This window comes from Myotis davidii, unplaced genomic scaffold (genome assembly GCF_000327345.1).
Source record: "Myotis davidii unplaced genomic scaffold, ASM32734v1 scaffold425, whole genome shotgun sequence".
NCBI classification, from domain to species: domain Eukaryota; kingdom Metazoa; phylum Chordata; class Mammalia; order Chiroptera; family Vespertilionidae; genus Myotis; species Myotis davidii.
Window position 1 is genome coordinate 4,420,288 of NW_006296413.1, and position 14,925 is coordinate 4,435,212.

Genomic DNA, 14,925 nt, shown 5'->3' on the forward strand with positions numbered 1-14,925 from the left:
TATATCTCATAAAGGTCATTTCACAAAATCCATTCCACTTCAGGTTCTTCTGTAAGAAGCCCCGACAGTGTCTATCTGATGCTCACATTCATCAACTCTAAAGTGAGAATTTAGAAAAACTTGGTTGGTTGTAAAATGAGATCAAGATAAAGCCTTAAAAATGGTTGAAGTCCAGCCGGTGTGACTCTGTGGTTGAGTGCCGACCTAGGAACCAGGAGGTCACATGCCTGGGTTGCAGACTCAATCCCCAGGAGGGGGCACGCAGGAGGCAATTGATCAATGATTCCCTCTCATCATTGATGTTTCTATCTTTCTCTCCCTCTCCCTTCCTCTCTGAAATCAATAAGAATATATTTTAAGTGATTTTTTTAAAAACCACAAATGTTAGTTACAAATAGTTCTCATAAATATAAAATAATAAAGAGTATAACGCGTCATCAGGAATAGGGTCACCTCCAAGTTTACCATGACTACATTGTCTAGGATGCGTTAGGGGAGGAGCTGGTGTTGGTGAACGAACCTTATGGAAAGTTCGACTGAACAGTCAGCAGCTAAGAGCCAGCGGGGTGCGTGAGGGCCTGGGTGCGTGAGGTGGCAGAGCGGAGCGGAGAGGGGCGAGAGCTGACGAGGAACCTGAGCCCTGCGCTTGCAGGGCAAGAAGAGCTATGACGAAGCCGGTGTCAGAGACGCAGCTGGCAGGGCTCTTACCGCGAGACCGCGCTCTGCTGAGGGGGCCCTCCCCTGGGTGCCTGGCGGTCACACCATCGGTGTCCTGGGGCGGCTGTAACAGAGCACACAGATGGGGGCGCTTAAAGCAGCAGCGTTATGCTCTCGCGGCCTGGAGGCCAGGAGCCGGAATTAAGGTGTCCGCAGGGCACGCTCTCTCCGAGGCGCAAGGCCCTCCTAGCTCTTCCCGCTCTGGTGGCTGCCGGTGATCTCAACACCCCTTGGCTTGTGGACGCATCACTCCAGTCCCTGCCTCCGTCATCACGTGGCCTCCTTTCCCGTGTCCCTGTGTCTCCACACGCCCTCCCTCTCTGCGGTCTGTGTCCGAAGTTCCCGCCTCTTACGATACACCCACTGAATAAACGTACAGGAGGCCAAGGGGGACGGGAGGAAAGATGTTTCTGATGCCTGCACAGCTGGCTATCACCTCCGCTTACAGCCACGGGGCCATGCGGACGCTCTGGACAGAGACCGGCCCGGCCCGCAGGCATTTAGCTGCTGCCGGCGCAGAGTTACAGAACCTGGCCTGCGGTGTGGTCTGTTCCACCCGGCCCTCCCAGGCTGCGTCGAGGATCCAGAGAAAGACCTGCCAGCCCCGTCCCTCTCCGAAGGGCTGGCCCCCATGTCCCTATGCCCCACATTAGGATTCAGTTCGCCGACGAGTCTAAATCCAAGAGGCCGAGGCTGCAGCAAGAGCCCTTGAATCTAATTAGAGTCTCGGCAGCTACAGAGCAGGTGCTGCTCCTGGGACGAGTTCCCCTGAGCCATGTCCTCCTCTCGCCTCGGTGGTCAGTACGGCTCGCCTTCATCCTCGTTTACTTGTGCTTTCCTCTGTGGGTCTTCAGCTCCAGATCTGGTTTGCCCGAGGCAGGCGCCCCCCTGGGAGGCAGTGCCAAATACCCATTTGGGCCCAGATCCCCCCAAGAAACACTGAAGGCAGCTCACCAACCCAGCAACCCCGGCGGATGCCCGCAGCAAGCAAGCAGCACGGACGCAGCCCCCTGCCAGCGCTGTGTGCAAATGATAAGCCAGGAGTCTGTCTTCCCATCGAGTTCTTAGTGCCCAGAGAGGATGAAATGGGCTGGAATTTCACAGCTAAGTCCGGGCAGAGTTTTTCTATTTTAAAATGTGCTGGTGCTGTTTTCCTACAGATGTCAATGGCTCAGAATCTGTGTCGATTTCTCTCGTTTTATTTTATTTCATTATCGATGTCAATAAAGCCTTCTGTTTACAGCTTGCAAAGAGCTTCCCCGACAGCAGGGCCACCCTGATTTTGCAGACGAGACCGGCAGCTACTGATCGAAACCAAACCCCCAAAACCTCGGCTCTCATCTTCCCTCAGTGCCGTCTGGCCGACGCCGCCTCCCCCCAAAGCTGATGAATGGGAACTGTGGTGAAAGCACACGGAAGCCCATTTACTGGAATCACTTTGGGAAAGTGGCCAGAATCGTGGAAGGAGAGGAATCTTTGCATCGAAGGCTAGGAAAACGATCCAAGGAGAATGCCTCACCCTCCCCAAGGGGGTCTGGCGAGAGAATGCCCCGGTGACGACGTCTGTTGCTTCTTCCAAACCGAATTAGCAGACTCACAGTCTGGGCCCTGGAGGGTGCTGGGCGTGGACTGCCATGAACCCTGCATTTACACACAGTTCCCCACCCTCTGCCAGAGTCCCGGCTCCCGGGAGAGGTGGAGCCTTAAAAGAGGTGATTAAGGTAAACTGAGGCCAGCAGGCTGGGCCCTCGTCCAATCTGCCCCGTGTCCTTACAGGAAAGGTGAACACGCAGAGACGAACACCAGGGAGGCGCACGCACCGAGGAAGGGCCGCCTGAGGACCCGGCGAGAAGGTGGCCGTCTGCAAGGCAAGGAGAGAGGCCTCAGAAAAGCCCGGCTGCCTACACCCTGACCTTGCACTTCGGCCTCCGGAACGGCGAAGGGATAGATGTCTGTTGTGGGCGCCACCCAGGTGAGGGGTTCTGTTTGGAGGGCCCTAGCACACTGGTCCCCTTGCTGACTCAGGGCATCTGCGCTTCCATAGCCATGGGTGTCCAGCTGCCACAGGGATGGGTTCCTGTCATCTCGGCCTCACAGGGTCGACGTTGAGGATCCATGGGAGTCAGGGACACCGGAGCCCTTCGTCAGACACACAGCACAGGAGAGTGTGTTGCCCGTGGGCGCCACATCCAAGGCTGGGGCGGGGGAAGCTGGGCTCGGACCCTCACCAAGTGCTTGTCTCTGGCTTGAAATGAGCCCTAATGCCAGTGCGGGTCTTCCAGGGGTTAATTTGTATTAAAACCTTAAACACCAATGTTGCCTTGGGCTCCACAATCTCCCCTCTGGGAGACGCATAGACAATAAAACTAACATCGTGGAAAACGGTGTTCATCCCGGAGCCGCTGTGGTAGCAACAGGGAACTGGTGACAGAGCCACCACAGGACAGAATAACTGGCGTCTATTAGAAACCGCGCGGGAGAAAACATTTTATCAGCATGGAACGACGATCATAATATATTGCTGCCGGAAGAAAACCACCTGATAACAGAGCCAACTATGGAAAACACTTCTGTAAGGCGCTCCGGTACCTCTCTAACATTACACAGAAGACACAGAAAACGCACCAACAAGCTAACAATGGACAGGGCTTAGGAATCCGGGGTGTGTTTTTCTTGAGCTTTTCTAGATTATTCTATTTTTCTGCATTGGACAAAGAAAATCATAACCATTATTACTTTGTTTAAAAAAGTAATAACCATTATTTTATTTTTAAATACCAATCTTTTAAAGCTGTTTTTATTAATACATATTTTATTGATTTCAGAGAGGGAGAGAGAGATAGAAACATCAATGATGAGAGGGAATCACTGACTGGCTGCCTCTTGCGCACCCCTATTGGGGATCAAGCCCGCAAACAAGGCATGTGCCCTGACTGGGAATCGAATCATGACCTCCTGGTTCATAGGTCGACGTTCAACCACGGAGCCACACCAGCCAGGCAATAACCATTATTTTAAAATAAATAAATAAATGGCACCTAGAGTCCAGAAAATAAAGTTTTTTGGGGGTTCAATGAACTGTGACTTGTGCGGTCCTGCTAAGGAAAAACCCTATTAGTGACCCTCATGCAGGGACAGGACGCCCTCCACCTCTGCTGGGGACATTTGAAACAGGTGGCAGCATCTTGCCTACCAGTTGCCTGAGAAAGAACCCCCCCCGCCCCAGGCCTGGTGATGGGGGTGGACAAGTGCAGCTGCACTCAGAGAGGCCCTGAGGACAGGGAGAAGAGAAGCCCTCCCTCTGGGCGGAGGGAGTCCTCCCGCTGGGAGAAGGGAAGTCTCCCACTGGGCGGAGGGAGTCCTCCCTCTGGGCAGAGGGAAGTCCTCCCGCTGGGAGAAGGGAAGTCTCCCACTGGGCGGAGGGAGTCCTCCCTCTGGGCAGAGGGAAGTCCTCCCGCTGGGCGGAGGGAGTCCTCCCACTGGGCAGAGGGAAGTCTGGAGGAGAGCATCCGACTGTCCACTGGGCCTGGAAGGAGATGCCCGAGTGTGCCCTCCACTGACTCCGGGGCAGAGGCTGGCATTTGTCTGGATGGTCACTCCTGACAGCAAACGTGTGGCATAACTTTCTTATGTCAACTCGATGGACCTAATGTTCGCGTCCCCCTCAAACCCAGATGTCGAAACCCTAATCCCATGTGATCGTGTTTGGAGGGGCCCTGGGAAGGTCATTAGGTCCTGAGGTGGGAGCCTCCTGGGGCCCCGGGGGAGAGGCCAGAGCGCCGGCTCCCCCCTTGCTCCGCGCGAGGACACAGTGGAGAAGTCAGCGGTCAGCGGCTGGATGAGGGTCTCACCAGACTGACCGCGCCGGCCCTGGTCTCAGAGCTCGGCCTCCGGGACCGTGGGAAATGGGTCTCTGTGGCTCACAAGCCACCAGCCTTGTGGTCCTTTGTTACCGCAGCCCGAACCAAGACATCAACCAATTCTCCAACCCCAGGAGGTGTCCAGCAAGTCAGTCCACTCTTACTGTGTCTGCATGTCCGACACACGCTGAAGCGCTCAGTGCCCAAGGCTGCCTCCCTTCAGACCCCAGCGGCCATCCTGGGCCCCCCATACTCCTGACTGATTGGATCTAAATCAAAGGTTTCCACGACTCCCTCCTCGTGTTTGACAGTTTGCTAGAACGGCTCCCAGAAGTCGGGAAGGCGCTCCACTTACTATCATCAGCTTAGAAAGGACACGCTCGGCAAGAGTCCCATGAAAGAGGCGCACAGGGCAAGGTCTGGGGGAGCCACCCCCCAGCACCTCCATTAGTTCACCCAGAAGCTCCCCAAACCCTGTCATTTAGGCGTGACCAATTAGTAACTCCATCTCCCTCCCCTCTCCCCGTCCCAGAGGTTGGGGTGGGAATCAAAGTTCCAACCTTCTGATCACGGGTGGTCCTTCTGGTGAACAGCCGCCGTCCTAGAGTGATGTAGGGGCCGCCCAGAGCCACCTCATCAGAACAAAAGACGTCCCAGCACTCGGGGATTCCAAGGGACTCAGGAGCTCTGTGCCGGGAGCTGGGACATAGAGTAGGGGGCGTACCTATTATGCCAGTCAGGGGACAGGGAGGAACCACAGGGGAGCACGGGTTCAGGATGTCGGGGAAGGGGTACGGAATGAGCACAGAAAGTGGGACCTGTGACCGAAGGGCAGGCACTGCGGCTCTCGCTCTCGGGAAGCTGGTGAGAAAGGACTGCACACCGAGGCCTCAACTTGCAGCCGATCAGCTGCTGCTCGCATGGGTAAATTTTCTAGTACACTCCAGGGGAGCTGAGTGGGAATTTATCCGGGTAAATGTGGTGACTGATTCTCCCAAGCAATTCTGAGAAAGCCAGCTGGTTTAATCCTGTATAATAAAAAACTAATATGCAAATCAACCGAACAGTGGAAGGACCAGTGGAAAGACCTGATGCTATGACGTGCACTGACCACCAGGGGGAAGATGCTCAACACAGGAGCTGCCACCAGCCCGCAGGCCCCAGGCCAGCCAAGGCAGGTGCCAGCGAGGGGGCTCCCCATTGCCCCCTGGTCACTCCACAGAGGGAGGAGACGAGTGGGGGGGACCAACGAGCAGGCGGTGCCAGGCCAGCCAAGGCCGATGCCAGTAGGGGCCCCCAATCGCCCTGCTGGTCACCCCACAGATGGGCCCTGATCGCCGGCCAGGCCTAGGTACCCTATCCATGCATGAATTTCATGCACCGGGCCTCTAATTTATAATAAAATCTTAATTTACTCATGATAGGAGGCATATCCTATGAAAATTTTGGTGTAATTAGCTATCCACATGGAAGGAAACAAAATTGAATGTCTACCTCGGACTATACACACATAGAAAAAATCCTAACCAATTCCATGTTCACACATATATATTTGCATACATAACAGTGATATGAAACACACATGGTGTATTTATACGTTTGGGGTGGCAGGGCTTCTCTATAACACACAAACCCAGAAGCCAAAATGCAAAGGCTCACATATTTGATCGCATAAAAGTTTTCATTTCTTTTAGTGTAAGAGACATCCTCATTACAGTTAAAAGATAAATGGCAGATGGGAGAAAATATTTGTAGCATATTTGTTCATTCCTTATTTAACAAATATTTAGCGAGTACCTATTGTGTCCCAGGCACAATGCTATGTGCTCATAACATCACTTTTAAATTTTCACAAATTTGCATTTTCACTTAAAATTTTAATATTATCTGTTACTAAGTAAAGGGTTCATATTTAAAATACATAAACTGATATACCTAAAATAGAACTTTGAAAGTAAACAACAAAATAAGTACAAGTAAAACAACAAAAATTAAAAATAAAGGCACACACACTAAAAAGACATAACTGAAATATGTTAGGATTCGTTTTATCTGCATGTAAGAAGTAAAAAAGCAGTGACTTTAACACAGCAAAAGTACATTTCTCTCCCACACAAGAAGGTGTGGATGAAGGCACCCAGAAGTGGTACAACAGTTCCATTGTCAACAGGGACCCAGCATCCTTCCTTCTTTCGGTTCTACTATTCCAGTACTTGGTGCCATCCTCAGGGCAGCCTCATGTTCCAACAGGGCTGCCACAGCTCCAGCCATCCACTCTACACTCCCCGCAGCACAAAGAGGAAAGGGGGGCAGAACAAAATGTGCTCCCTTCTTGCCAGGTTGACTCCCTTCCTGCAGTCTTTCTACCCTGCCGACACCTCATGGCCACATCCTGCTGCAAGAGAGGCTGTAATAGAGACTTTTCATCAGCTGCATTTTCACCACAAACACAGCAGGGGTCTGCCACTAAAAGAGGATGGACATATTAATACTGGACGGCAACGAGAACCTCTGCCACACGAGGTAAACACTACCCACCAAAAGCTGGCCTGTCAGTATTCAAATAGGAATTCATGGCAGAAAGCATTTCTCGGCCTACAGAAAAGAATGTGGAACACAGTGACAAAGGGGACTATTGTCAGTTCCCACACCTAGCAATAAAACTGCAATATGCACAGAGCAAAACCTGGCTCATTGGTAATGAGCACGGACGGAGACCTGACACTCACCTATCAGGAACCAGCAGATCAGGCAGATAAAAAATGTTGTCATAATTAATAATGTCTGAACAACACAGGTCACAGGCTTAATCTACTTTATATATTTGGGCCCAACAAACCATATTGATTATTTTCAAGCACTTGTCAAACACAGATAAATCGGACTATTTATGAGGTCGCCAAGGATATCTTGAGAAATGCTGAGGAATCTGTCTGAGTCCAATGCAGTTCAACTCGAGAGCCACTGTTTAAAAACAAATTCTTCTAATCTCACTCACTTAGAAATGAAGAATTAGCCTTAGATAACTATAGATCATAAAGGAGCCTCTGAGTAAATGACAAAATATTAAGAATTGGATGTCGACAAACGCACTGCTTTTGCAAACCTGTGGGATGCAGCTGAAGTGAGGAGCTGCTGAGTTCTAAATTTACACCCTGAGCTGTATCCGATTTCCTAAAAAACAACCAAGATTGAAAACAGTAACTAAAGCATCCAACTCAAAAAGCTAGAAAATATTCAAGAGAAAACCAAAGAAAATAGAAAGGATGAAATAAAAATGGTAAAAGAAAACTTAATAGCCCTAGCCGGTTTGGCTCAGTGGATAGAGCGTCGGCCTGCAGACTGAAGGGTCCCGGGTTGATTCCTGTCAAGGGCACATGCCCAGGTTGCGGGCTCCATTCCCAGTGTGGGGCATGCAGGAGGCAGCCAATCAATGATTCTCTCTCATCATTGATGTTTCTATCTCTCTCCCTCTCCCTTCCTCTCTGAAATCAATAAAAATATATTTTAAAAAAAGAAAACTTGCCCTAACTGGTTTGGCTCAGTGGATAGAGCATCGGTCTGCGGACTGAAGGGTCCCAGGTTCAATTCCGGTCAAGGGCATGTACCTTAGTTGCAGGCACATCCCCAGTAGTGGGTGTGCAGGAGGCAGCTGAATCAATGTTTCTAACTCTCTATCCCTCTTCCTCTCCCTTCCTCTCTGTAAAAAAATCAATAAAATATATTTTTTTTAAAAAGAAAACTTAATAATATAGGGGCTTTTAAATATTAGAGATAATTAGCCCTGGCCGGGTAGTCAGTGGGTTAGAGTGTCATCCCCATACAACAAGGTTGTGGGTTTGATCCCCGGTCAGGGCACATACAAGAACCAACCAACGAATGCAGCAATAAGTGGAGCAACAAATTGATGCTTCTCTCTCTCAAGTCAATAAATTAAAAAATGTAAATACTGGAAATAATTAGGATCAGGGGAAACTATGCCCAACTTCTGAGGCTTCCTCAAACCCAAATGGAGGGAGGAACAGGGTGGGCCTCTCTCCTCTACTCTTCCGCCTCACATGTCCTGGGGGACGGGAGTGGCTCCCCTAATTGGACCCAGGCATAGCTGATCTGCCAGTTGGACAAAGACTGCACAAGAAAAGACAATTATAAAGCAATTTCACCTTTAAACATACATGTAAAAATCCCAAGTAAAATGCAAGTAAAACAAATTCATGGTGTATTTTTTAAATACATACATTATGCCCTGGCCAGTTTGGCTCAGTGGATAGAGCATCAACCTGCGGACCAAAGGGTCCTGGGTTCCATTCCGGGCAGGCTCCTCCTCGCCTGGGCCCTGGTCCGGGCTCATGCAGGAGGCAACCAATCAATGTGTTTCTCTCTGTCTTTCCCTCTCTCTTCCACTCTCTCTAAACATCAATGGAAAAATATCTTTGGGTGAGGATTAACAAACAAACAAACAAACAAAAAAAGGTTTAAGAAGTAAAAAATAATAAAATATTTTTTAAATAATAATAATACATACATTATGAACAAGCTGGAATTTTCCTAAGCATGAAATGGTTAATTTTAGAAAAATATTTGGATAAAGTTTTTCAGATTAACAGACTAAGGAAGAGAAAAGATCACCATCTCAGTAGATGCAGAAAAACATGTAACAAAATTCAACACTACTCATGGTACAAATTAAAAATAGAAAGAGACTCCCTCAGTTTGAGCAGATATCTACCAAGAACTCATGGCAAATCATCATTCTCCGTGTGAAAACATTAAACGCATTACTGAAAATTCAGGAATGAAGTCAGGATGCCAGCAGCCACTCCTCCATTCCACATTGTGCTGAGGGCGTAGCCGATTCACTAAGACCAGAAAGAGAAATAAAAGTGTAATAACAGCAAAGGAAGAGCCACAACGTTGTGCCTCTGCGGATAACCTGGTTGTGTGCACAGGAAATCCAGGAGCTTCTACTAACGTGAAACTAATAAAGGTCCAGGTGTCAGATCGATGTAAGGGCTCAATAACACCGCGTGCCCCGCAACAACCAATTAGAAAGCACCACACAAGAAGGCATGGCATGTGAGAGCAGCAAAACCCATTAGGAATTGAGATTAAAAGGGAGCGATGCGCAAGCCCTCATAGAGGAAATTAGAGAACATCACTGCAGAGCCCAAGAGACGTGAACAAATAAAGATATATGGCCTGCTCGTGGGTAGAGAGCTCAGCATCATAAACATACCACTTCTCCCCAAATTAATCTATAAAGTTAATGCAATTCTAATCAAATTCTGAATGGGCCTTTCAGGGAACTTAATATAACCCTGAAATGCAAACGGAAAGTAAAGGACCCAGGGTAGCCAAGACCATTGTGAGGAACAAGTGGAGGTAACGGGGGTGGGGGGGGGGCGGTTCTCACAGAGAGCAAGGCTCATACAAGCTATGATCATAAAGACAATGTGACAGTAACACAGGAATAGACAAATGCATCCAGAATGTGAACCCAGACTTTTGACTTAATAAAATCAGTAAGAATATGATGGTCTGTTTAATTAAGTGTACTGGGCCAACTGGTTGACCATTTGGAATAAAATAAATGTAGATCCCAGCCGCACACTGTGGTGGACTTGGTGCTCTGCCCACGCCCCCCTCACACTCCCCATGCAGACATACAGGGGTGTCCACCTGCAAACGCCCCCGAGGCCCTCAGCTTCCACTCGCCCGGCAAGAACAGCAGGCTGGGCCTGGCCAGCTGGCCCGCGTGGCTCAGTGGTGGAGTGTTGACCTATGAACCAGGAGGTCTGGGTACATGCCCAGGTTGCAAGCTCCATCCTCAGTGTGGGGTGTGCAGGAGGCAACCAATCATGATTCTCTCTCATCGTTGATGTTTCTATCTCTCTCTCCCTCTCCCTTCCTCTCTAAAATCAATAAAAATATATTTCTTTAAAAAAGACGAGCAGGCTGAGTTCATGCCCCTGGACGGCGCTCTGGGGTGGGCAGAGCTGAAGGGTGAACACCACCATTTCCTGGCCCTCGAGTCTCCGTGGCACATAGTGGCTCCAGCTCACCACGCCCCTTCCCGGGCCCTTCCCTTCCCCTTCTCTTTATTTGCACCCAAATCTTTGTCTCGGGTCCACTCCAGGGAAAACTAAACCTAAGATAACACCACACACACAAGTAAACCAGGTGCACAGGCGTCCCCAACATGAAAAGATGAAAAGCAACTTTAAACGTTCCTAAGAAAATACAGGAAAACCCGTTCATGCTCACTGTATAGGGAAGGGATTTCTTAGACGAGACGCGGAAAGCAGGTCATAAAGAGAAAGACTGGTAAATGTGACGGGTTAGGGCGCAGTATTTCTGTTCAACGGAAGACACCACGAACACAGGGAAACAGGCTGCAGATCAGGAAGAGGCATCTGAATCGCACTAAGGGCCGTGACAGGAACGTGCACGCACGTCCTAGAGAGAGAGAAAGCAGACAGAACGGGAAATGAACTAAGGATGGAAATAGTCACAGAAAATTTATTGCTCTGGTGTCCACAAAGTGAACAATATAAATGACCAAGATGTACAAATCTGTTTACCTAGATAACGCCTAAGAATATGCAAGTTATAACAATGAGCTGATCACTTCACTTACCAGATTGGCAAAGTTTTAGAAGATGGACTTGGTGTGGGGGAAAGGGCACGCCCAACACTTAGATGGCACACGGACTCTGTTAAACCTTTTGGGAGAACGATTTGGGCACCTCTGAAAGCATTGACAATGACGAGACCCTATGACCAGCCACCCCACTCTGAGAACTGTATCTACAGAAATAACAGCGTGAGCATGTAAGAAATACCTATGAACCAGGAGGTCATGGTTCAATTCCCAGTCAGGGCACGTGGCTGGGTTGTGGGCTCGATCCCCAGTGTGGGGCATGCGGGAGGCAGCCGATCAATGATTCTCTCTCATCACTGATGTTTCAATCTCTTGCTCCCTCTCCCTTTCTCTCTGAAATCAATAAAAATATTTCTTAAAGGATATGTTTTTCTTCGTTGTAGAAACACACACACATATGGAAACCTCAGTGTCTCTCAATGAGGACTTTTAAATCAGTGAAGCTGTACTCCTCATCATGGGAAGTAAGGGCTGAAATGCGGTCTATACAGATGATGGAATGTTTATTCAAAAGAAAGGGGATCAGATACATGCGACCTCATGAACCTGGACGTCTGGGCCACCAGTTGGTGCTGCTTTGGGACCTCCATGAGCCCAGCCCCTGATCTGCCCCTTCCGTCGGACGACAGAGGCCTGGCCCTGTGGCCTGGTGGATGGTCCCTCAGCTCGTGGTGAAAAGCTGTGGCCACATGGTCCCTGGCTGCCCCCGGCAGATGCTCAGTGTCTACCAGGGCCGGGTGGCAGGCCACAAGCCCTGCTCTGCTGCAGTGGTCCGCCTTGGCCCCACCCCTCGGGCTCCCTCGTCCGCCACCTGCAGGGTCTCCGGTCACACGTCCCGAGCACGGACACACGGCACCGCCGCCCCACACCAGCAGCAGCCTCTGCGTCACACGATCGATGGGCAGTCGTAAGCTCTAGTGCCGAGGGTGCTGTCCCCAAGCCCGGCAGGAGCGGCCCCTTCCCTAGGGTGGAAGGTACGGGACAATGAGCTCCCTTTTCTGGGGGAGACGACCCGGCTGCCCAGGCCCCCCTCGGCCTCCTGCTCAGCAGCCTGGCTAACATGCTGGTCGAGCGGCCGCTGCGGCGTCTGCCGGCCGGACGGGGGCCGCGTCCCTCTGGATTACGGAGACAGGCGGCAGGGAAATTAGCACGGCCCCGGGGCGAGGCCGGAACGCAAACACTGGCCGGATCAATAGCCGCAGCCCGCGCACCACGTGGGAGAGACCACGGCCCCACTGGGGCTGCCGCTCCGTGGGTCTCTGGTGTCCGCCGTCGTCTGCCACAATCAGCTGCTGTGTGCAGCTCCGGACGGCTGGGCTCCGCAGGCCTTGACAAAGGCCCACTCCTGCCTCCCTTACGCCTCTGAAGGTGGCACTAATCCCTGTTATTCGTCCAGAAATGCAGTATCGATTTTGATTTGCTATCTTAGCTGGGCGGGGGCGGGGAGGGATCAAGGAGACTGTATCAGGGGCTCCACTCGCCTTTGCAAATCCAGCAGCTCAAACTCTCAGCCCAGGAGCCAGCACGGAGGTTCTGTTCTGCCTGCTGCTCAGCGTTGGATTCCGGCTCGCTGTGAGGTGGCCCTGGGGCAGGACTGCCTTCATTTCCTGGTCCCCACCACTCTCTCTGCACCAGGACGGCCGGGACCCTACATCCGACAGCCCTCACATGACCTGGGCACCCCGGGTGGCAGCCCTGAGAGGGGCCACTCAGCTCTACCTTCAAGAGAAAACCTGCCAGGAGGCAGCAGCCTCCACAGTGGCCGCAGGGCTGGAGCCAAGGCCACGCCCGCCCTGGCAGCTCCTGGTCCAGGACTGCACACAGCAGGGTCGTGGCCTGGTGTTTCCTTCCCGGGGGCTCCTCTAGGGGAATCTGTGGGCTCCGGCCCCTCAGAGCCACACGGCAGCTGGGCTTTTCCTACCCAACCCTCGTTCCTCTCACCCCCTCACCCACCCCCTCACCGCGTCAGACCCTCACCAGCCCCGAAGCTTCCCGGCCACTCCTGCCCGTCCTCTCACCTTTCGCAGGCGATGCCCCACCAACCCCTTGCGTTCCCAGCTCTGCCTGTCCTCTCCCTGAGGACTGAACTAACGTGGCCCCTCCCAAGCATGGCTGCTAGAGCGGACGGCTGTTTCCTGCTAGGAATCGAGTTGCTTCCCCCGCAAAAGATGCTGAGCCCTTTATGTGAATGTGACTCTATTTGAAAATAGGGTCTCTGCAGAGTATCAGGCTAAGATGAGGTCATTAGGGTGGGTCCTGCTCCAGTATGACTGTGTCTTTATAAAAGGGGACATTTGTTGGCCCGAGGACTGAAGGGTTGCACGTTTAATTCCGTTCAAGGGCACATGCCAGGGTTTGCAGGCTCAATCCCCAGTAGGGGGCGTGCAGGAAGCAGCCGATCAATAATTCTCTCTCATCATTGATGTTTCTCTCTATCTCTCCCTCTCCCTCTCTGAAAGAGATCAATAAAAAGAAAAAAGCCCGGTCCAGACACCTGGCTTCTTTCCCAGCCCCACCCCACCACGTGGAGCCCTGGCCCACCTGCCTGGTTAAAAAAAATAAAAGGGGGGGGGGACATTTGGACACAGAGACAGACACAGGGAGAATATCACGTGAAGATGAAGGCAGAGACGGGGTGCTGTGTCCAGAAGCTGAGAGGCCGTGACGCCAGCAGAAGCTCGGGAGGCCTGGGACAGGTCCTCCCTCGTGGCCTCAGGAGGCACCAACCCGCCGAGCCCTGATCTCAGACTTCTGGCCTCCAGACCCACAAGACAATACATGTCTGTTGTTTCGCTGCCCGGTTTGTGGAGCTCTGTTACAGCAGCCCTCACAAACTCACACAGCCGCTCTGGAAAAGACTGGAGAAACCTCTACCCTACGGGCTTGCCCTGGTGTTGCCATGGTAGCTCTGTGGGGCCAACCCCTCTTCCAGGTGATGGACTGTGACTTTGAGGACTGGTTCAATTCTGGGCCAAGGTGTCCGACCTCAGCTTCCTGCTAATTCATTCTTTTTTTTTTTAACTCTCGCCCGAAGACATGTTTTTATTGATTTTTAGAGCGAGAGGAAGGGAGGAAGAGAGAGAGAGAGAGAGATCTATGTGAGAGAGAAACATCGATCCGCTGCCTATGTACACACCCTGACGGGATGGAGTCCACAACTAGGGATGTGCTCTGACCGGGAATCAAACCTGCAACCCTTCGGTGGACAGGACGATGCTCAGCCAGCTGGGCTACCGCCCGGGCTCTGCCTCTTTGACAGGCTGAGTGTCCTCTCGGGGGCCACAGCCAGTTCCCAACCAGCTCTGCAAGGATGGGGCTCGTGGGCCGTTTCCTCTAAGCCTCCACCAAGGGGAGCAGAAAGCCTAGCAGTAGCACCCCGTTATCCAGGTGTGTGAGCTGCATCAGACTCCAGCTTCCCACTCCCCACCCTTTATCCTCTGCGCCAGGACTCACCCACCTTCATCCCAAAAAATCAGCAGAAATGGAGGCCCCAGCTCTATCCCTCCCGCACCACCCACAGCAGAGCCAGGAAGGACGCTGCGGGGGACGGCGCCACCTGGTGGATGCTGTGGCGTCTGTCTCTGTGAGTGACTGAAAGGGCTTTCACTGCAGGCTGGAGCCCAGGTGAAAGGGGGACCCAGGAGAGGGGGGGCCCAGGAGAGGGAGGGACTGGGGGGGCCAGGAGAG

General features: G+C 51.8%; 1 protein-coding gene across 1 annotated transcript in view; it reads right to left on the reverse strand.

Moving 5' to 3' along the window:
• RPS6KA4 (ribosomal protein S6 kinase, 90kDa, polypeptide 4) overlaps window positions 1–14,925 on the reverse strand; it is a 53,158-nt gene that overhangs the window by 2,412 nt on the left and 35,821 nt on the right. The window contains exons 12-13 of the mRNA XM_015568979.1: window positions 2,492–2,578; window positions 709–781 (exon numbers count right to left, since the gene is read on the reverse strand). Of these exons, the coding sequence (XP_015424465.1) occupies window positions 709–781; window positions 2,492–2,578 (160 nt within the window). The remainder of the gene's footprint in view (window positions 1–708; window positions 782–2,491; window positions 2,579–14,925) is intronic.